The following is a 22,467-nucleotide window of genomic DNA, read 5'->3' on the forward strand; positions in this document are numbered from 1 at the left end:
TTTAAATTTGATGTGTTGCCAGAAAATTTAAAAATTTTTTTGCATATATGGCATTTAACTTCATTGCCATTTTTGGTAAAAAAAAACTCCCAAACAGAAGATCTCTTCAATCCAGACCGCATTATAAATATCTACACAAATTAAATCGTTAAAATCACTTCCTCAGTTAAAAATATTTAACAATTACCACGCTTAAAACGTTTGTCGATTAGGTTGACGTATGCTAAATTTATTTTAATATCTTTTTAACACTGATATATGCACAGAAAAAATTTAAATAGAACGAATGATTCGAAGAAATAGTAATAAGCGAATCATTCATACCAAAAACTAGTAGTTCGATAAAATAGTAATGAACGAATCATTCATACCTAAAACTAGTAACTCGAAAAAATAGTAGTGAACGAATCATTCATACCTAAAACTAGTAATTCGAAAAAATAGTAATGAACGAATTTCAAATGACTATCGAATGAATGAAAATTAGTGAACTATCGAATAACTCGATAGTTTTCATTCGATAGTTCCCAACACTAACAGACGCTATGCAGCAGTAATAGCTGATGCCACTAATGAAGGTGTTTTAGACTGATCCAGATTCTAAGCCGCAGGGCTCTTCTACATCAACAGCATCTATATTAAATGCCGATGATGGGCCGAGTTCGTCACGTAAAGCCATATCAAGTACTTCGTCATCTAAAATAGAATCAGGTCCTAGTTCTTCAAACAACGGGAATACAATAAATATGGAGACCGATGAACCAGAAGAGGATTATACCGTTCGAGTGCAAACAAACCCAATAACAACAACAGCGCAACCATTGAGACGGAGAATTATACAAAATCTGAGAGCAATGTAGAAAAAACGCCAACAAATGGTCCGGCAGGCACAGAGGCTACCACTGCCATCACCACATCAATCACCACCAATTTTGGTGAGTGTGCTTTATCGTATGTGCCCCCTAATTTAGTATATGCTTTATTCTTACAGCATTCGTCATATGCACAGGTTTTCTAAATTGGATAACATTTGCAGTGATGTGTTAATTAACAAAACGAATCGTTGTCTGTTAATCACACAATATTTTCGCAAGATGTCGAGTCCCAAATGTCTAGTTTATCAATTGGCGATAATAATAGTACTGGCTATGACAATGGAAAATCAAATATGGATTCAATGCCTAATACTTGGCGGCCTATAAAGACACAATACACATTATGCTGCTTCTATAAATAGGACGTGTAAAGCACCGAAGACCGATGAGAGTAAGCTAACTATTTTATTCAGGAGCAAACGTTATATATGTAGTACACATGGCAGTCAGGTCTAAGTATCACAGTGGATCGGTCTGATATTTCCGGCCAAGGATTGTCACACCGATGTTATAACACCAACATTAACTTTAACGTATTATTCCTGATATTCTACTTTCATTTCTTTAGATGAAGGTCTCATAACTCCAAATAGAACTATAGAGTCCTTGGATATTGTAGAAGCTGAATTGGGTCCGTTTTTAAAGACAGGACGATCATTTGAGCCAAATGATTGTGTTCCGAAGCATCACGTTGCAATAGTGGTTCCGTTTAGGGATAGTTACGCTCATTTGGCAGTTTTCCTGCGAAACATTCATCCATTCCTAAGGAAACAGCATATCGCTTATAGAAATTTCTTATCGAGCAAACAAATGGAAAAGCTTTCAATCGAGCTTAACTGATGAATATTGGCTTCCTAGAAGCATTAAAAATATTTCCATGGGACTGCTTTATCTTCCATGACGTTGACTTGTTACCTTTAGATAATCGAAATTTATACACATGCCCGCGGCAACCGCGGCACATGTCGGTTGCTATAGACACATTAAACTTCAAGTAATTCATAATTCACATTTTAAAACTTGCATTTTTTGGTCTAAAACTTTCAAATACGTTTTCAGGTTGGCTTATCGATAAATTTTGGGGGAGTATCTGCTATGACACGTAAACAGTTTCAGCTGGTGAATGGCTTCTCAAATTCATACTTCGGTTGGGTGGGGAATACAATGATATGTCGAACAGATAATATTCCTTTGTTGTTTGGTATTGTTTTTAGTGTTCCAGTAAGTACATACCTATGAGTTAAAATGTGTATCAAGCAAGCGCTAGTGCTATATGGCTGATGATTGCAAATAAATTATACAAATCAAGCAGGACTAAACGGGGGAGGCAACGGATGGTGCCCTACTTCCACTTTCGTTGATTCTCTCCATCAGAAGGAGTCAATATAGTTACGCATACGATGCGCCTCGTAATTTCCAATCCTGAGATGGTCGGGCTAGTACCTTAATGGTTTTTGTTACTGGAACGTACGGGATCTACATCCGACAAAGGACCCAAAACCTTCAGGGAGCGCCTTTATCGTTAATACAACAACAACGGCAGAAGTTTCATAGCAGGCAAAATTATAAAAACGCACTTCAGACTTTAAAAGGACATTAGAAGACATTAAAGAGCTTCTAAAAGCAATAAAGTAATGACATCAATTTAAAAATCAAACATCATGCAATCAAGAACTATTACGCCTGTATTTGCAAGGATAAAAAAATCGTTTAATTATTCCACAACACTACACATAAAATCATTCTTAGGAGCATACCGTTGTTGTTGTAGCTGTGTTGCAGGAGCATACCGCCGCAAATGTTCGTTGAGTTTCTGATTTACAAACTCAAACTTGGTACTCAGAAATGCCACGGTTGTCTCTGGAAATGCTCAATATTTTGAACCGCAGACAACTGCTTGATGCGGCTACGTCTCCAAGACGGTTAAGGCACGTCCGCTATGTTATTAAACCCAGATTTGCATCACCCTGTTCACCTTCGATCTGCACTTAGGTTAATGTCTAAATAACGTGATGTAAATCCTGTATGCGATGTGCAATCGACGCCTCAAACAGCAACTTTCTTTGTCAATCTTGGTCATACTACTACTTTCCTTAGACTTCCTTTAGAATGTTTCGAGGACAGTTCTTGAGTGGTCGTGTACAGAAAAATTAATAGAATTACTTATAGTTACAATGATTCAAAATAAATAAAAGGTAACTGTTTTATAATCGGTGTGAAATGTGCTAATGTTAATTTCAAACAACTTTTGTTGTTGTTGTAGCAGTGTTTCGCCCTATCACAAATTGTCATCAATATCCTCTAACGGGGGTCCAAGGAAACTTACTGTTTCAACAGGGGTGGACCATAATGAAAGGGGTGTTAGAGGCGTTGGTTCCACATTACAATTAAAGAGATGGTTGGTGTCATGTGGGGACACATTGCAAGCGGGGCATACATTTTGTATGTCAGGGTTGATTCTGGGTAGGTAAGAGTTTAACATGTTACAGTATCCAGAACGAAGTTGAGCAAGAGTGACACGCGTTTCCCTGTGGAGTATGCGTTCCTCCTCCACAAGTTTTGGGTACTTTTATTTGAGTACTGGATTCACCGGGCAATTCCTGACATAAAGGGCCGACACCTGTTTGTCGAGTTCGCCAAGGACCTGCTTGTGTTTTTTTGCTTCATACGGCTGGGTTCTCAGGTGCCGTATTTCCTCAAAATGCTTACGGAGATGACTCCTTAAGCCCCTAGGCGGTGTTGGCTCATCAATCAGATGTCTGTTTGGATGCCCAGGTTTCTGGGTATTCAACAGGAACTGTTTGGTTAGCATCTCATTTCTCTCCCTGATGGGGAGTATTCTCGCCTCATTATGTAGATGGTGTTCTGGGCACATAAGAAGGCAGCCCGTGGCGATTCTTTGAGCAGTATTTTGGCAGGCCTGTAGCTTCTTCCAGTGGATAGTTTTTAGGCTTGGTGACCATATGGGTTACGCGTAGCACGTAAACGGCTGGCCAATTGCTTGTATGTAGTAACGAGCGTTTCTTTATCTTTTCCCCAGGTACTGCCAGTAAGGGATTTGAGGATTTTATTACGGCTCTGGATTTTCGGATTTGTCGAGAATGTGACGTAGTTCTCCGTTGTAAGCTCCTTTCATATTGGCGCCGTTATCGACAATCTTCAATCAAGTATGGAAAATTAGATCAGTTTCTGACCAGTTTTTTGGTTACAATTCACGAAAGTCAAAAACCGTTCTTGAATTGAAAAATTTGTTACTTGGCTTTCTTGCGTTGATCTAATATAGTTTCCCTTACGTGTTTTGCACAAATTTCTGTAAACTCGTTCTGAATGTCTGGGGAAAGATAGTGAACTTGTAAACGTTTGTGCTGCTGTTGTGAAATCCTAACTTTTTCCAAATGATGTCTAAGTATTGGATCATAATGGCTTATGAGACCTTAGATGCCCAAAAAATGTCCATCGTTTCGTTCACCTTCGCCTTGAAAATTAGACCTTTTTCACCCAAAAATAAAATAGTGTCCAAAATTCTATATACAATTTCTTTCCGCTTTGGAGTTTCAGTTATTAGGTGGTCATTGTTGATAAGTGTATCAATTGTAGCCTTCTTTTTTGAATAAGATTTTGTAAAGATCATCATTGAATTTAACATTTATGCTATGCATAGATGTTATTTGAGTCTAAAATACTTTTTTATTACATTTTATTACATAATATGTATACTTTTTATTACTTAATATATATATATATCATACACGTCTGTGAAATGAAAATGAATTTGTGATATTTAAAATTTATTGTGAAATCAAAAAATATGTAAACATAATAGTAAATATCAATCTAATCTAATTTAATGTGATGTTGAGTATTTTCGTGTGATGGCAATTTATCGTATAGCTTCTTCCATACCTGGAATTTCGAATATCCGCCAGGGCAACAAATTTTAGGTCGACTTAAAGTATTGGTGCTTAACAGACGACATGGTAGGCAATAAAAAGCATTGCTACTGGCACTCCACACTAACCAGTCAGGAAATGGCTCGTCATGACAATCACGAAGTCGTTTAAATAATCTGGACTTTGATACAGAGTTGGTGGTATTGTTGGAAGACTTTTTGAAGATGAAACTTTATCAGTGTCACCACGAAAACTTTACCATTTCGGATTCATGTAAACATACATTTTTGTTTGATGTTTTTATTGTCTCCTCAGGCTCATGCAAAAAATCATTATCAATATTCGTTGCTTTTGAAATTAGGCTTAAAAAAACTGGGTTTTTGCTAATAGAACGTATTGATATAAGCAAACGACATATCTTTGACATTCGGCCGAGTAGATCCGATGCTTTGCACAAAAAATTACATATCAACATATTGCACCCCCGCTTCAGAAGTGACATAAGTAGAAAAACAACAATATTGATTTAGAGAACCCCAGCCATAGTGTACAAGTACAAGTGTGTTGACTTATCTGTCAAGCATTCTGACAGGCACTCGCTGGATTCGGAATGACAGCGAATTCAAAATGGATACCATTACCGAGTGCGCCGAATGATTGAAAAATTGAAAAAGTCGATACGATTGGTAGTCAAAAATGTTGTCGTTGAGACCAAAAATGCGACTCTAGACCTGAGATTTCCATCAGGTGAGCGAGGCTGTTTGTATTTTTGACGTTTATCGCTTAGTGAACACACTTGGTATAGGTACACTATGACCCCAGCGGGGTAGGGGGTCAGAATATTCCCGCGGTAGGTATGCCTGTCGTAAGAGGCGACTAAAATACCAGATTCAAGGGGCTGTGTAGCGCAACCCTTCAGGTTGCCAGCGCAATATATAGCTTCTGCAAACCCAATTGTCAACATCACCTATCCGCGGCGAATCCTGTTTAACTAACAGACGAGGCTCTGGCGACCCCAAACTCCTCAGGGAACTTGGGGGTGGGGAGGGAGGGGATGACCTGAAGGTTTAATATGGCCACATAAATCGTTCCAGAGATGGTCGGGCTAGCACCTTAATGGTGCTGTGGTACCGGAGCGTACCGGATCTGTATCCGGCAAAGGACCATTACATGATAACACTCCCCAAAGCCTTCGGGGAGCAACCTTATCACTACAACAACAACAACAACAACAACAACATTGATTTAGAGACTGTTAAATTTGATACATAATTTGTTTTGTTTCCAAAGTTACCAGACTTTTTAAATTCAAGTTGCTTTGCCTTTATCGTTACCTTTAGTAGAATATTTAGCATAATTTTAGAAATAATTTTTCCAGAAAATGTTTTTTTACTATTTTTGTGATGAGTTGTGTCGTTTATGATTTGGTTATAAAATTTACATTATTTTTATAGCTCATGCTATTCATGACTAGCACTGTTAAATAATTTGTCAAAATTGTTGTGCTAGGAACAAATTTTCAAATAAATACATACATACATACATACATACAAGTAGCTACTGAAATTTATTAATTAATTAGAAGACGAATAAATTCTAAATCTTTTGTTGCAGTTATACTTTGTTTTATTTTCGTTAAACATAGAACTTTGCTAAATATTTTTTTAAATACAATTTTTTACTTTGGCAGAACTTTTTTTGAATGAATGATATACATTTTTTAATTAAAATTTTATCTCTTCAACAGCATGGCGATTCCACTAAAAGTTTAAATCGAGAGAAACAACAAAATAAGGAGTTATATAATGAAAATGAACGCCTAAAATTGCAAATCAATGAAATGACGGGTGAAGTTAAAAAGAGTGAAGTTATTAACATGGAAAAACGAGCCTTAGAAACACAAATAGAAACTCTTACATTTGATTATAAGAAATTAGAACGCGAACATGAATAATTTTAAAAAGAGGAACAAAAACACGCTACAAATAGAACTAACGAAATAGCTGAATCAACTGCTAAAATATGCTTACAAACATTTCCAACAATCAGCGCTGGACGTGTCACTTACCTTGCGTGAATTCAAAAGCTTCGTGGCAGAAAGCACCACGGGGCTAATTAGTTGGCAAGCATCGATTGCCTTAGCTGATTATCTTGCACATAATACGGATATAGTAAAAGGGAAAATGTGTATTAGAGTTAGGCGCTGGTACCGGTTTCTGTGGGATGATACCAGTGCAATGCAGCGATGTGCGTCACGTGCTTATAACTGCGTTGGGTCGATGAAAGAAAATGCGCGACGAAATTTCGTTCATGCCGAAACTTGACACGATTTATTTATTTATTTATATAGTATACAACATAGCTGCAAATAATGTATATAAAAAAACAGGTACATATGTACACTCAAAAGTGATGATTAATCACAATATATACAACACGAACATATTCACTGCGAAAACTTAGAACCAACCCAAATTTAGAGAATGCATTTGGGGGACACATCGTACACAAGCTTGCCACCGAATGTCAGCGCAGTTATATAAGACAAACTGGAAGTCATTAAAAAATTAGAACACAAAGGCTAATACACGGAGTTCCACAATCATATAACATGGTCGGAAATATATATTGCTAGCAAATATCAATAAAACAGTCTAGTATGACTTGACGCCGAAATAGTGGTGTCCCCGCACCAAATATGGGAAAGGATGTCGCGAAATCCCTAAAATATTCATCAACGGCAAGTGGCTAGTACGTAAGGAAGTATTTATTACAAAAACAAAAATTTTGTAAAAACGTAATACATACAATTTTAGCTTAAATAATTATATAGGAATACATTTATTACAGTTGCAAACAGAAAGACTTGCAATTTTTGTATGTACATATTATGTTTCCAATACTTTATAAAGATCATTCGTTTGTTACCATGCTATTTTACTATAGGGGAGTTCAGGACTTTGTGCAAATGGTCTAGCATCATGGTATTTGCAAACTGGTGTAGTACTTTTACACAAAACGACAAAAAATTATATGAATATGCATTTGCTACGTCATGGCAAATACGCTACATCAAAAACCGTAGTTTATTTTTTCAACATTGAATAGCAAATCAGCTCCTGCCAATACAAAACAAAATGTGAAAAAAAAATTTTGAAATGAAAAAAGCTGCTCACAATCCATAGCTTATAATAGCTATTGCTACGTTTCCAATATCAAATGCACAAAACTCTTGTACTGCCTTTATGTTTATTTATTAATTTCTGAAACTCAAATAAATTTGTTCCATCTCTTTTTTAGGAAAACTAGAAAATTGTAAAAAATCTCGAAAACGAGAAACGTTTGAATATGGAAAAATTACAAATATATTACATTCCTGCTAGGAACTCTAGGAAGTACATAGAACCGACTGCCTTGGGCAGCGCGGTTACATGGGTCAAATTATGCCACCAACACAACCTCGACAGGCGCCAATGCCCAGTCGGCCACCCATGCCGGGTCAACCTCCAATACTCGGACGTCCTGGTTATAATGTATGCTAATACAACTAATATATTTCAAATATTGCTGATGATTTTTTTTATATTATTTTCTTTAGCAACCACCAGCACCTGGTACTGGTATGTATCAACAGCCGCAACAGTATGCTCAAGCCCAACGCCGTTTAGATCCCGATCAGATGCTAAATCCTATAAGCGTTATCATTGAAAATCAAAGTAGCGCTGGTGGTGCTTTTATTATTTATTAATATAACTATTTTCATTATCATAAACAAATCTTATGCACGGGCTGTCTTCTTATGTCCACAGAACACCATTTACACAGTGAGCTGAGAGTACTCCACATAATGGAGGGAGTTCAGGATTTCGGTAGTATGCATTCAGAAATACCAATTTATCTTACATTATAAATTAATGTATTGTCTTTCGTTAGATAGCATATCCAAAATTTTACCTACTTCTTCAACATGGATAGAGGGCCGCTCTCCACTTTATCGTAACGCCAACAACGAATCACGTCCTCGTGACTGTGTTCGCTCAAGAAAAAATAAAATTTTAGATCAGTTATTAAAAATAAATTTTTGCTCTTTTTTTATTTTTTAGTGGCCCTGATAAGGGCCTCTTATGACGTCCCGAAAGGACGAAAGTAATATCAATTAGTTAAATTTAATCTCTTTGTTAATTTTTTGGTGGCCCTGATAAGGGCCTTTTGCGACCTCTCGAAAGGACCAATAAATGTCTGCATATATCTGAAAGAATAATAAATTTGACATCTTTTTTTACATATATGCTTTTTACTCACCATGCTAAGGTTGCGTTGCTCAGCTTAGGGACCATGACCGTGGCGGGAATTCCTAGCGCCTTAAGAGCCGCTTGGAGCATACACAACCCCGATGTGTTTGAATAAATAGTGAGTGCGGTCCCCCATATTGGTATTCTTTCTATTGAATAGAAATTCCGCTATGTAACCGTCGAAATTTGTATCTGTTCGGCCATAATCGGGAATAGAGGACCGGAATTCCCGCCAGTTCCGTTCGATGTTTTGGGTGTGGGCACCAGTCACCGGGTCAACAAAATTTTGGGAGTGATTCACCGAAAAATGGGTGTACCCATGCTCCTCCAGGCTATCGTATGCTTTCCAGCAATCGCTTATTATAGTAGTTCCAGGCGCTATTTTTTCCTTAATAACCTGGAGAAGTGTTTCCCTGGTCCTGTCTGCGACAGCCGAGACAAACATTTTGCGAGACCCTCTCTCTATGCCACCAAACACCCATTGGCCCTCTATCATTCGGCCGCGATTGTACTTTCTGCGGCCCATTTTGGCCTCGTCTATTTCCACGGTTTTTCCGGGACCTATCGTACTATCTCCGTTGTGTATGCTCCAGTCTACCAACACCTCTCTAATGAAGCTTACCCAGTCACTGCAGCTTTGCTTTGATATACTAAGGTCTTCCATTATTGCGTTTACCTTCGGGTAGGGCGACGTTATAAAAAGCACCACAAGCTTGCAAATGGTTCTTGTGCTGAGCCTGGCTCCCGAAAAGAAGGTGTTGGCTTTTCGGCTCTGTTTAAAAGAGCAAACGACCTTACGTTTTTTATTGGTGGTTGTGGTCATGGTCCTCTGCCGAGTGCATACCCACATGTCGTCTACCAGTCTACATGGGTTGGAGCACTGGCCGCATGCCATGGCCCCAGCCAATACGCCATGCGCCACCAAAAAATCGTCCAAGTCCTCGTCATTTAATTCCATAAACGATGACCGCGTAAATTGGCACAATTGGCAGTCCATTATTCTAAAAAAAAAAGTAAATTTACCAAAAATCTTTATTTTCGAATAACGTATTCGAATAGTAATGTAAGGTATTTTAATTTCATTTTATTTATTAAGAGAATTATATTATTCCAATAAAGAAATAAAAATTTCTAATAAATATCATTAGACAACATTTCGATGAAAAATTAAATTTAAAAAATAAGCAAAAACATCAATTATTGTTTTCAATATTTTATTTATATGTCCTTGTATGTGTATGTTACATAATGTTCATGAACTTTGATTTTGAAATTTTTTGTAAACAGTTTATCAAAAACAAACAAACATTTTGTTTATTAAATAGAACAACTTAATACATTTGTGGGGAGGATCCTTAAATCTAGAAAGTAAAATTTCCAAGTTTTTTAATTAGAAAATTTTGAAAAAATATATGGGCTATTCACGTTAGCCTGCTTATCAAGCAATTTGTTTTGTCTAATATATTTTATTTTTGTAATATAGTAAAAAAAAAAGTACTAAATGAGCTGATAACTTGTAAGGCACGCTTCCGTACATGTTTTAAGTTGAATTAATTGATATGACAGGGGTGAAGGAATTACTATTCATAGAACAAAGAAGTGAAATAACAATTAGCTAAAAACAAAGATATTTTTTTAGATGAAAATAGCGTTGCTTTTTCGATTATTTAGTTGGTTATAATATTACAAAAAGAGTAATTATAGTTATAACAGTTCGTTACAGGATTCATTTAAAAAAACTCAAAAAGAGAACGAAAAAGCTGGGTTAGATATTAAAGATAAAATATATCGAATTTTAATTACGAATAATTTGCAGCAAATCCATGGCCATAAAAGCTCATATTTTAAAAAGGTATATGTGCTGAACTACCGGTTTCGAAAGGTCCTTAATCCAGAAATGTTGCCGGAAGATACTCCAAACGATCCCCAAATAGCCCCGAAATGGCACCGACGGGATCCCGGACGGATCCGAAAATTATCCAGAAATGATGCCGGAAGGGACCCCAAAAAATCACGAAAAAGTCCCGAAATGACAACGACGGGATCCCGAATGGATTCCGAAAACCATCCAGAAATGATGCCGGAAGGGACGCCAAAAAATTCCGAAATGAGTCACAAAGACAAACGTCTGGACAAACATCCAAACTTTCCCATTTATAATATACTAGCCTTTACCCGCGGCCCCGTCCGCAAGGAGAAAATGAGATATATGGGCTATTCACGTTAGCCTGCTTATCAAGTTATCTACTTAAACATTTTTTTCTATCTAATGCATTTTATTTTTGTAATTGAGTAAAAAAGAGAACTAAATGAGCTGATAACCTGATATGTTCCCCAAACGATCCCGAAATTATCCAGAAAAAGCCACGAAATGATCCCGACGCTATCGCGGACGGATACCGAAAGCCATCCAGAAACGCCCCGGAAGGGTCTCCAAAATTTCCCGTAATAGTCCCAAAAAAACCCGAAATGACAACGACACGATTCTAGACTTATCCAGAGAACCACACAGAAATGTTCCCTGAAGGGTACCAAAGTGATCCCGAAAAAGTTCCGAAATTACCCTGACGGGCTCCCGGACGAATCTCAAAAACCATCCAGGAAGGGCTCCTAAATTATCAAGATCGCGACAACCATAGAGAAATGATTCCGGAAGGGTCATAAAATGGTCCCGAAATAGTCCGAAAATGGCTCCGATGGGATCCCGCACGGATCCAGATGTGATCCCGGAAGGGTTCCAAAACTATCCCGAAAAAGTAACAAAAAAAATCTCAAAATTACTCCTCCGGCATCCTGTATGGATCCAGAAATGACCTCGGAAGGGTTCCCAAATGATCCCAACATGGTCCCGAAATGACCCTGATGGATCCGGCAAACGATCAATAATTGATGCCGGAAGGGTCCCCAAATGATCCCGAAAAAGTCCCGAAATTACCCTGATGGGTCCCCGTACAGATCCCAAAATCCATGCAGAAGTGATGTCGGAAGGGTCCCCAAATGATCCCGTATTAGCCCCGAAAAAGTCCCGAAATGACCCCGACGGGATACCGAAAACCATCCAGAAATGATGCCGCTAGGTACCACAAATGATCCCGAAATGACCCCGTCGCGATCTCGGACGGATCCCGAAAACTATCCAGAAATGACGCCGGAAAGGTCCTCAAATGATCCCCTAATAGTCCCGACATGACCTTGACGGGATCCCGGACGGACCCCGAGAACCATCCAGAAATAATGCCGAAAGGGTCCCCAAATGATCCCGTATTAGTCGAGAAAAAGCCCCGAAATGACCCCGACGGATTAGATTAGATATTTGATTAGATATTAAATAAGCTTAGATATTAGATTAAGATTAAGATGTATTTAAAAGACCCTATACGAGTAGACAATATCTTTGCTAACGTGGTTAGTCGTCGAAACACTTGATAATATTTAGAACAGGGGTAGAGATACAATTTTTATTTTCCGGTGGGATCTACAGTATTTACACAGAAACTTTTCTGTTTTGGCGGCCACATGAAAATTTTCAACTTAACTATTGTATAATAATAAAAGTAGAAAATGAAATTTCAAACTTACCAAAACTTCACAAAAATGGTACCTGGTAAACTATAATTTTCTGTGAGAAAACAGTTATATATTCTTGATCCCTGGAAAATTCTCTATTAGGAGCATGTATTAGATTTAGCGAACGCTTTCATGATTTTTTTGATTTTTGCCATGCTTTAACGGCAGAGGCGCCACTGTGCGCAGTTTACGAGTCCTGCGCTCACGATTGATATATCCGGCGAACTGTGAAAGCTTCCTAGGTTATTAATGATGCTTTATAAGTAGTATTACTATTGTTATTACTAATGTTATTACTATTATTATTATTCTTACTATTAGTTTTAATGTTGTTGTTATTGTTTTTGAAGCAGAGCTTCGCTCCATCCAATAAATGCGACAAATCACAAATTGTCATCAGAGTCCAAAGAAACTTACAGTTTCTTTCTTTCTCGCTCGAGCGAGATAAGTATAGGCAGGTGGTCGGATGCCAATGTTACCATCGGCTGCCAGTTGACGCAGCACAGTGGCGTCTTTTGAGTTTTTTCTTTGCAAAAACCATAACTTTTGAACCAATGAAGATATTTTAAAAATTTAAAATGCAAATGAAAACTAATTATTTGAAGTTTTATTGTGTGAAAGCTTAGTATGTCATAGGTACAGGGTACTTCCAAAAATATCGTCAAATTCGAAAATATTTAAAAAATGCAAAAACACAATGTTTTTAGTAAAAAATAAAATAATGAATTGAGATTTGTCTTCTCATGACGTATTTAAGCATTAAATAAGATAAGCTAATGCTTTTGATAAGATAGCGTGGCACTGCCCACTTATGATAAAAAGTTGTATCTAAGTAGTCACGTAATCAATAACTACCAAAATCGATAGATGTATTTTTTCTTTTAAATGGCAATACTTTTATAAAACTCAAATGCCCGTTTTTGGTGCCACAATTGTCAGGGGTGGGTGTTCCCCGCGTTGGGCGTACCTTGTCCCGCTCGAGGGATGTTAGATAGTATAAAAGGGCCTAAAGCCGGAGGCCGCTCTCAAGGGTGTCAACGAAGTTCACCTGAAAAAGGCAGAAGAAAAGTACCCTAAAGTAAAAAGTTCTTACAGTCCAGGGTTCCAACACCTCGCCTCCTACGCCTCCTAGTTTCCGCACTGAAAAAGTAAAAAGAACAAGAAAATAATTTAAATTAGTATGGGCATAAAAAGCGAAATCACTTATATAAGTGCACAAGTTTTTTCTGTTGGGTAAACAAACCCTCAAAAGTACAACAACCACATGCAAATTGCCCACCTCCACTATAAATATTCTTAATTAAAATTTTCATATTTATTACCTCTTATCACCAATCCTGAGGCTTTTGGTCGTTGATGGACGATGTCAGTAGTCAATCACTACTCCATACCGCCATTTCCTTTGGGATATTCGGGTCTTCGCGCTATGGGACCGTGCGGGTGAAGTGGCTTCTTTCGAGCCGCCCCAGACGCACAACGTAGTGCCGATAAAGGGTACTGAAGGGACTCGTTGCCTTTTTTCATAAAAATAGCACTCGCGCACTAAAAGTATTTAATTTAAACGCGAAATTTATTTTTTTCTTGGTCGCGGACTTTAACTTGCACTCACGATGCAAAAATGTAAACAAGCGAGAAACGTCAAATTAAAGAAAACAACAAAATTCCCAATATGGTGAAATTTGTAAAAGCTTTTTGGTGAGGGTTGCCGGACCGCAGCGAAAGGGATGATGAAGGAAAATAGGATCAGTCCAGGAAAAGGATGGATATAGGGTAAAGAAAGTGCGATTAAGATTGGAAATGAGGACAATAGGAAACGGTATGTGGAACCGGTGTTGCTGTTGGATTCTGCTGGTATATATATAGGCAATAACTGTGGCAGAAGAAAAGAACGATTTTAACTGTGGGCATATGCACGTCGTGAGTGCGCGGTGAATTTTTTTTTTTGGTGATAGTCCGAGAACGGTAAATAAAACTGTTTTCCCTGTGCGCGCAAAGTCTAGTAAGGACCAAATCCGTAGTGTTCAAAATCTGTATGTGCTGTGGGGCAGGATGCCCATAAATCTAAAATAATCCGTCGTACAAGTCGAAATTAAAATCATTAATATCATTTGGAAATTTAAGCTCAGGACAACGAGCAAATCGAGGGGAGACCATAAATCTAAAGTTAAATGGTGATAAGTCATCGGAGCGAAAGTGGTAAGTCGATCAAGATCCAAAACCCTTTGTTTAGGCCCTATGCAACTTTTTGTTTTTGGCTTTGCGCCTCTTTGGTGATTCACGCCAACCCAGTTTCCAAATTTGTGTCAACAAATTTTGCTAAAAATTCTGACCCAGCGCATTGCGTGTACAGGTGCAGATTTCTATGCAAAGTAAATTTCGATTCTCTTCCTTTTTTTTTTTTATAAAATGTTTTCCTTATTTTTTTTTTTGTTTTATTATTTCTCGGTTTAAATTTCCATGTCGCATTCATACATATATTTGCTTTTATAGCAATGTAATCTACCTAATCTATGAGGCGTGAACGCCAACTTGGCGCTCAGGCACACCATTGTACCTTATGGTAAATTGTACCTTTTTGTTCCGCTAGCTGGGATACCTTCTCCCATAACGAAAGCTCTGGCGAGCACAGGGAAATTCTTCAAGCCGACACACTAGTATTCACCAAACCATGCTATAATTTTCACCCATAATTCGTTCAAGAAACATTGTCATAAAACTATTGCGTGCCGGAAACCCAGCGAACAAACTACATTTGGAACCTCATTTGATTATATGTACATTTATATGTTTTATGTATATTTCGTTTAGTTATAAGATTTGTATTTGATTATAGTGTCAAAATATTAACTTTTTGAATAGTAATTCGTGGCGGACGTCCACGCGTCAACCCAAACGTTTATTCAAATATACCGTTTTTTTTTGTAAATAGCGGCGAGAAAGCCCAGCCCCTAGGAGTCCCTTAACCACCAAAGAGAGCTCTTTTAGGTAGGATAGGACCCTGGTAGGGAATATAAAATTTTGTGCTCATATTGAGCGGTTCCAATGTTTGGTTTTTGGTAGCGTTGGCGGGAAGTTCCGAAGTAATTTGCGGAATTAATAATAATTAATAAATTTAAAAAATGATTTCGTGTAAGCCGAATAAGGCAAAGTAAAAATTTCCCAGAAATTCCATATTTTACTGATATATGTATGTAAGAAAATTTTGTTTGAAATAATCATGTGTGGTTGAGTCCATCATAAAGTTAAATTTTTTTTTATTGTTCAAATCGCCTGTCGTAAGCCAATTTTTATTGCAATTTTGAGTAAGCAGTAGATGTATGTATTTAGCTATATTTTATCTAATTAAAAATGTTATATTGAAGTGAAAAAGAAATTTAAGATGGCGTTCTAAATTAATAAGGTGGGGAGGGGGAAGATGAACAAAGGGTAGGAGGTTTGCAACGGAATGGAGCAAAGGTAAGATAAGGGGACCTGCAGAGCGATGCGAAGCGAGCGGTCCAAGGAAGGGTGGGCTTCTTGTGGGGTGAGGTGGGAGAGGAAATGATTAATGTGATTGTGACATCCGCCCCGCATCAAGGTGGAAAAAGGGTTCAGAACCGCGACTCCATGTACTGAGCTAGCTGGGGCAATTCCACCTTGATTGCGCAAAGGGGCGGATCCACAAATGTACGTGTACGTGACACAATAACAAGGTGCTTTAAAATTCATCGTAAAATTTTACATGCTTTTTTTTTTAATTTACAAGCCAAATATGTATTTTATTAATAACTAAAAGTTATTGAAAGTGGTTCAATGAAATTTTATTTGAGCTAAAGATTAAACAGCCAACGAATTTTGGAAAAGGGGAGTGGCATTTATGCTAAAAAGTTTGATCTTAGTAACCGCTTTACCAATTTTTACCAAACTCGATAGACGTTTTGATTTCTATAAAAATTTGATACTCGTTTGAAGGTGAAATGCCTAAGCTTTAAAATAAATTTGATAAACTTTAGAGAAATGTAATAACGAAAAGTATATATTTATAAATTACTAAATTAATTAATTCTTTTATTTGAAATAAAAAATTAACTTGTACATAGATATCTTATTTTTCAATAAAATAACAAAATTGATTAGTAAATCTCTTTTTCATTGCTGTGATAAGAATATTTAAAATTACTCTCAATCTTTTCACAATATCTCTATCAACTCCTGTTATGCGAGCAGTCACTTTTTCAAAAAATCTTCTTGAGTTACCATCATTTTTATTTCCGTATCCATACTTTGGACAGTCAACTCTAAGGCCAAACCCTTTATAGAATGCATCCTAAATAATTTTTTTCTCCTGTTTTGTTTCTCCTTACATATTGTATTGTCGTCGACAACTTCTCCTTGTTGTGGTAGTGTATAAGCCAGCTTCAAAACAAATTCCATACATCTTATCCTAGCATGCATAGGAGATATTCCATACTCATAATTTAGTTCGTCAGTTATTGAATCATCACGATTTTCTAAGTCCTTTTGGCTCTTCTTACAAATTGGACATTTCATTGTAGATGTCGTATTTGTTATTAAGTTGAAAACTTTTCCATCGACCATTGTTAGAAGAAAATCATGCTTTATTGTAATGACATTCCTCTCTTCAATTTCAATTATTGTTGGTTCTAATTTGGCAATTTGATTTTTTATATCACTCACTGTAGCTTTTATGAGTTCCGAAGACTCCTTCTCGTATTTAAATAATATCGGGCGGCACAATATAGTTGATGACGGACGTGAATTTTTCCAATATTCTGAAGCTTCATCTTTTAGTCGTAATGGAACAATAGAAGCCATAAACATATTACTATCTGTAATTGTTTCATCGTCTACATTTATTCTTTGTTTATATGCGCTTTGTCCTGATGATCCATCACAGCCCCACTTAGTTATCAATGCTAGCTCCTTTGGCAGCGATTTCAACTTTTCTTCAGTAAAACTTTGAAGGAGTCGTGTAGACGTATGATCCATTAGGTTTTGTAGCTCAATTTCAGCTGATACTTCGGTTATTTTGGGACTTAGAGGAACTGCTTCTTTCTTGGCTTGAGTAATTTTTTTGTATCCAGGTAAAATATCGGCATTACGTTCCAATAATGACTTACGCAATATAATATATTTTTTCTTCGTTAAACCGATATCTATAAACAGCGCCAAAGCTTCTTCGGGAGTGTATTTCCTAGGTAGCGCATTTGGTGGTGTGGGAATGCTGTTTTTGATCCTCATCAGTCGCACTGGACTTGCTACCGCAACTGCTTCTGTTATATGAGACTTCACGTTTTCTTCGTCTTTTTTATATTTAATAGCCAGTGCTTCTGAAAGATGAGTCGTGGCCATAGCTTTTGTGGTATCAAACTGTTTCCTTTTCCTTGTGTAGGTAGAACACTCTTCTATGGGTTTTGTTGGCCTCACTCTAGTTGGATTGGTCGACGTGCTAGGCGTTTCTTCGTCCAAAAAAGTTTTGTCAGCTAGCCACTTTTCATGCTTACTTAGAAATTTTGAATTGTTACGATAGACGTCCTTCCATTTTCTTTCTATCATAATGTATTGTAAACCAATTTTTTCTTCCAGGCCTTCCTTTTCTTTAATGCTTGTTTCACTCGCTAATTCTCTCATAATAGCCTCAACGAAGTCCCGTCTTGACTTTGTAGATTTAAACACCGCAAATAGTTTCGAGTTTTCTAGATACATATTAGAATTGGCTTCGAGTGTATCTGACTAAATATTAAACTGTGAACTATATTTAAAAATACTATTCACTTTATTTAAGTAAACAGAATACTTAGTTCCTTAATCTCCAAAAGACGAATGATAATGTGCATTGTATGATGCATAGCTTTATATACCTACTCAAATTATTAAAATGAATTTCAGGTATACAATTCGTAACTAAAAAAAATGTATGTTGTTAACAAGTTCCAATAACAAAAACTACATTACGGTCGTACTGAATTATATATACCTGCTCAGGCGCGTATTTATGCCCAAGGTTGTTTAACTTTTTGATGTAAAAAGTGAAGTTGTAGCTGGACGCAGGTAGACTTTATGAATTTAGGTAACTGAATATTTCACAAATAACTACTGTTAATTTGACGGAGCCCATATTTTAACATTTTTTTTTTCTTCCATCAAAGTTTTAAAAAGGGCCTAAAAATAGGCATTTCGAAAAACAGGTATATCCGCCAACTTTTAACAAAAAAAATTGTTTTTTTTTTGTTTCAATCCCAACTTAAATTATCTTTAATTGCTATTCAAGAAAACGACAACTGGCCGCCTTATTTACTCACAAAACCATTTTAAATACAACGAAAAAGAAGAAAAATTTCAAATTTTTCCCAATGTTGAAAATTGGTCAATTTTGAGCGGCTCTACCTGGTAAACTATAATTTTCTGTGAGAAAACAGTTATATATTCTTGATCCCTGGAAAATTCTCTATTAGGAGCATGTATTAGATTTAGCGAACGCTTTCATGATTTTTTTGATTTTTGCCATGCTTTAACGGCAGAGGCGCCACTGTGCGCAGTTTACGAGTCCTGCGCTCACGATTGATATATCCGGCGAACTGTGAAAGCTTCCTACCATACGTGTGGGGCGTATCCGTTTATTGTGCAGAACATCGTTTCTTCTGTTTAATCGGCCAACATCTCACCCTTACTGTCTGCCTGCAAGTTTGAATGCCATAGATCGTGATGGGCATTGAAATTGTCCAAGATAATGCGATTCTTGCCCGTGAGTAAGGCGCTAATAGTATGGCGGTATCCACTGGGGCAACAGGTAGCAGGAGGGATGTAGATGTTGATGATTTCTAGGTTTGCATCGCCTGACCTGACAGATAAGCCTTGACGTTCTAAGACACTGTCCCTGCGGCCGATGTCGGGATCAAATATATGATATTGCACAGAGTGGTGTATGATAAACGCAAGGCCGCCCCCATTTTCGCTCTCGCGATCTTTTCTGTGGACATTATATCCAGAACAGATCTGCAGAGCAGATCTTACTGTGAGTTAGGCTCTTGAATCGCAGCAATGCGGATGTTGTGCCGCTTCGTGAAATCGAATATCTCCGTGATCTTCCCAGTTAATCCATTACAGTTTAACTGCAGAATTCTGAAGTGCAACGGGGGAGACGTTGTCAGTCTGGGAGTAAGTGACGGGTGACTACGCCTAAATTGTGACAGGCTAGGACGCAACTGCTGTTGTGGCCCTAGGACTGGACGTCCTTGGGTAAGTATTGGGGTACCCGGTGTAAGCCGTAGACTACGGGACGCCCTTGGGCGTGAACAGCAAGGAGCCACAAAATATTTATAAAAGTTACGTGGACGTCGGGTTTTGGGATCAAGCCCAGAGCAACCTGTCCGATGCAACCATCCCTTACACGAGACACACTGAACAGAGTATGACCATCCTAAAAAGATTCTTTTCCGGCAGATGCAGCAAAACCATTTCTCAGGACCGGAGTCAGGAGACCGACCCGGCTTGGGTTCGATACCTTCCCGGAGCAAGAGAATATGGAGCATATATATATATAATATTATTTATACGAGATAGATATAGACTTCCATATATCAAAATCATCAGTATCGAAAAAAAATTTGATTGAACCATGTCCGTCCGTCCGTCTGTCCCTTAACACGATAACTTGAGTAAATTTTGAGGCAACTTGATGAAATTTGGTATGTAGGTTCCTGGCCACTCATCTCAGACCGCTATTTAAAACGAACGATATCGGACTATAGCCACGCCCACTTTTTCGATATCGAAAATTTCTAAAAACCGAAAAAGTGCGATAATTCATTACCAAAGACGGATAAAGCGATGAAACTTGGTAGGTTAGTTGAACTTATGACGCAGAATAGAAAATTAGTAAAATTTTGGACAATGGGCGTGGCACCTCCCACTTTTAAAAGAAGGTAATTTTAAAGTTTTGCAAGCTGTAATTTGGCAGTCGTTGAAGATATCATGATGAAATTTTGCAGGGACGTTACTCCTATTACTATATTTATGCTAAAGAAAAATTAGCAACATCGTAGAACGACCACGCCCACTTAAAAAAAAAAAATTTAAGTCAAATTTAAAAAAAAAAGTTAATATCTTTACAGCATATAAGTAAATTATGTCAACATTCAACTCCAGTAATTATATGGTGCAACAAAATACAAAAATAAAAGACAATTTCAAAATGGGCGTGGCTCCGCCCTTTTTCATTTAATTTGTCTAGGATACTTTTAATGCCATAAGTCGAACAAAAATTTACCAATCCTTGTGAAATTTGGTAGGGGCTTAGATTCTAGGATGATAACTGTTTTCTGAGAAAAAGGGCAAAATCGGTTTTTATACAAAGTCGACCGTCTGTCCTTCCGCTCGGCCGTTAACAGGATAACTTGAGCAAACATTGATATATCTTTACTAAACTCACTTCATGTACTTATCTGATCTCACTTTGTATTGGTATAAAAAATGGGCGAAATCCGACTATGACCACGCCTCCTTTTTCGATAACGAAAATTACGAAAAATGAAAAAATGCCATAATTCTATACCAAATACGTACAAAGGGAATAAACATGGTAATTGGATTGGTTTATTGACACAAAATATAACTTTAGAAAAAAACTTTGTAAAATGGGTGTGACACCTACCATATTAAGTAGAAGAAAATGAAAAAGTTCTGCAGGGCGAAATTAAAAGCCCTTGGAATCTTTGCAGGAATACTGTTCGTGGTATTACATATATAAATAAATTAGCGGTACCCGACAGATGATTTTCTGGGTCACCCTTGTCCTCATTTTGGTCGATATCTCGAAAACGCCTTCACATATACAACTACCACAACTCCCTTTTAAAACCCTCATTAAGCTTTAATTTGATACCCATATCGTACAAACACATTATAGAGTCATCCCTGGTCCACCTTTATGACGATATCCCGAAAAGGTGTCCACCCATAGAACTAAGGCCCACTCTTTTTTAAAATACTCATTAACACCTTTTATTTGATACCCATATCGTACAAACAAATTCTAGAGTCACCCCTGGTCCACCTTTATGGCGATATCTCGAAAAGGCGTCCACCTATAGAACTAAGGTCCACGCCCTTTTAAAATACTCATTAACACCTTTCATTTGATACCCATATCGTACAAACAAATTCTAGAGTCACCCCTAGTCCACCTTTATGGCGATATCTCGAAAATGCGTCCAATTATAGAACTAAGGCCCACGCCTTTTTAAAACACTCATTAACACCTTTCATTTGATACCCATATCGTACAAACAAATTCTGGAGTCACCCTGATCCACGTTTATGGCGATATCTCGAAAAGGCGTCCACCTATAGAACTTAGGCCCACTCCCTTTTAAAATACTCATTAACACCTTTCGTTTGATATGCATATTGTATAAACCCATTCTAGAGTACCCCTGGTCCACCTTTCTTGCGATATCAAGCAATACAATGACCCTTCCTCTTCACCGCGCAAAATTCTTTGATTGCTTGAGTTTAGGAAGAAAGTAATGAGTGCAAAAAATGTGGTAGGTACCTAGCACTATTCGCCAGTCACGCTCTTAAAAATCGAATTATGCAGTTTCTAAAAAGCAGAAGCTTTTTTAGTCGAAGGCAGTTTGGTTTTAGAGCAAACCGCTCTACTGAAGATGCTCTCCTAGAATTCTGCTCTTTTATTTATCAAGAGTTGGACAATAAAAAAAATTACGCTGGTCTTTTCGTAGACATAACCAAATCATACCTTTCTGAAAGGGTATAATGCGTCAGAGTTTATTTTGTCTCCATAGCTCTCAGCTGAGTATGTAATGTTCGGTTACACCCGAACTT

General features: G+C 37.4%; 1 protein-coding gene across 1 annotated transcript in view; it reads right to left on the reverse strand.

Annotated features, from left to right (window-relative positions):
• Nucleotides 1-17,988, reverse strand: part of LOC137248430 (zinc finger protein 91-like) — a 92,134-nt gene extending 74,146 nt beyond the window's left edge. The window contains exon 1 of the mRNA XM_067779368.1: nucleotides 16,987-17,988. Coding sequence (XP_067635469.1) covers nucleotides 16,987-17,976 — 990 coding nt within the window. The 5' untranslated portion in view covers nucleotides 17,977-17,988. The remainder of the gene's footprint in view (nucleotides 1-16,986) is intronic.
• Between the last annotated feature and the right edge of the window lie 4,479 nt (nucleotides 17,989-22,467).

The sequence above is a fragment of the Eurosta solidaginis genome, chromosome 4 (genome assembly GCF_040869045.1).
Source record: "Eurosta solidaginis isolate ZX-2024a chromosome 4, ASM4086904v1, whole genome shotgun sequence".
Classification (NCBI taxonomy): domain Eukaryota; kingdom Metazoa; phylum Arthropoda; class Insecta; order Diptera; family Tephritidae; genus Eurosta; species Eurosta solidaginis.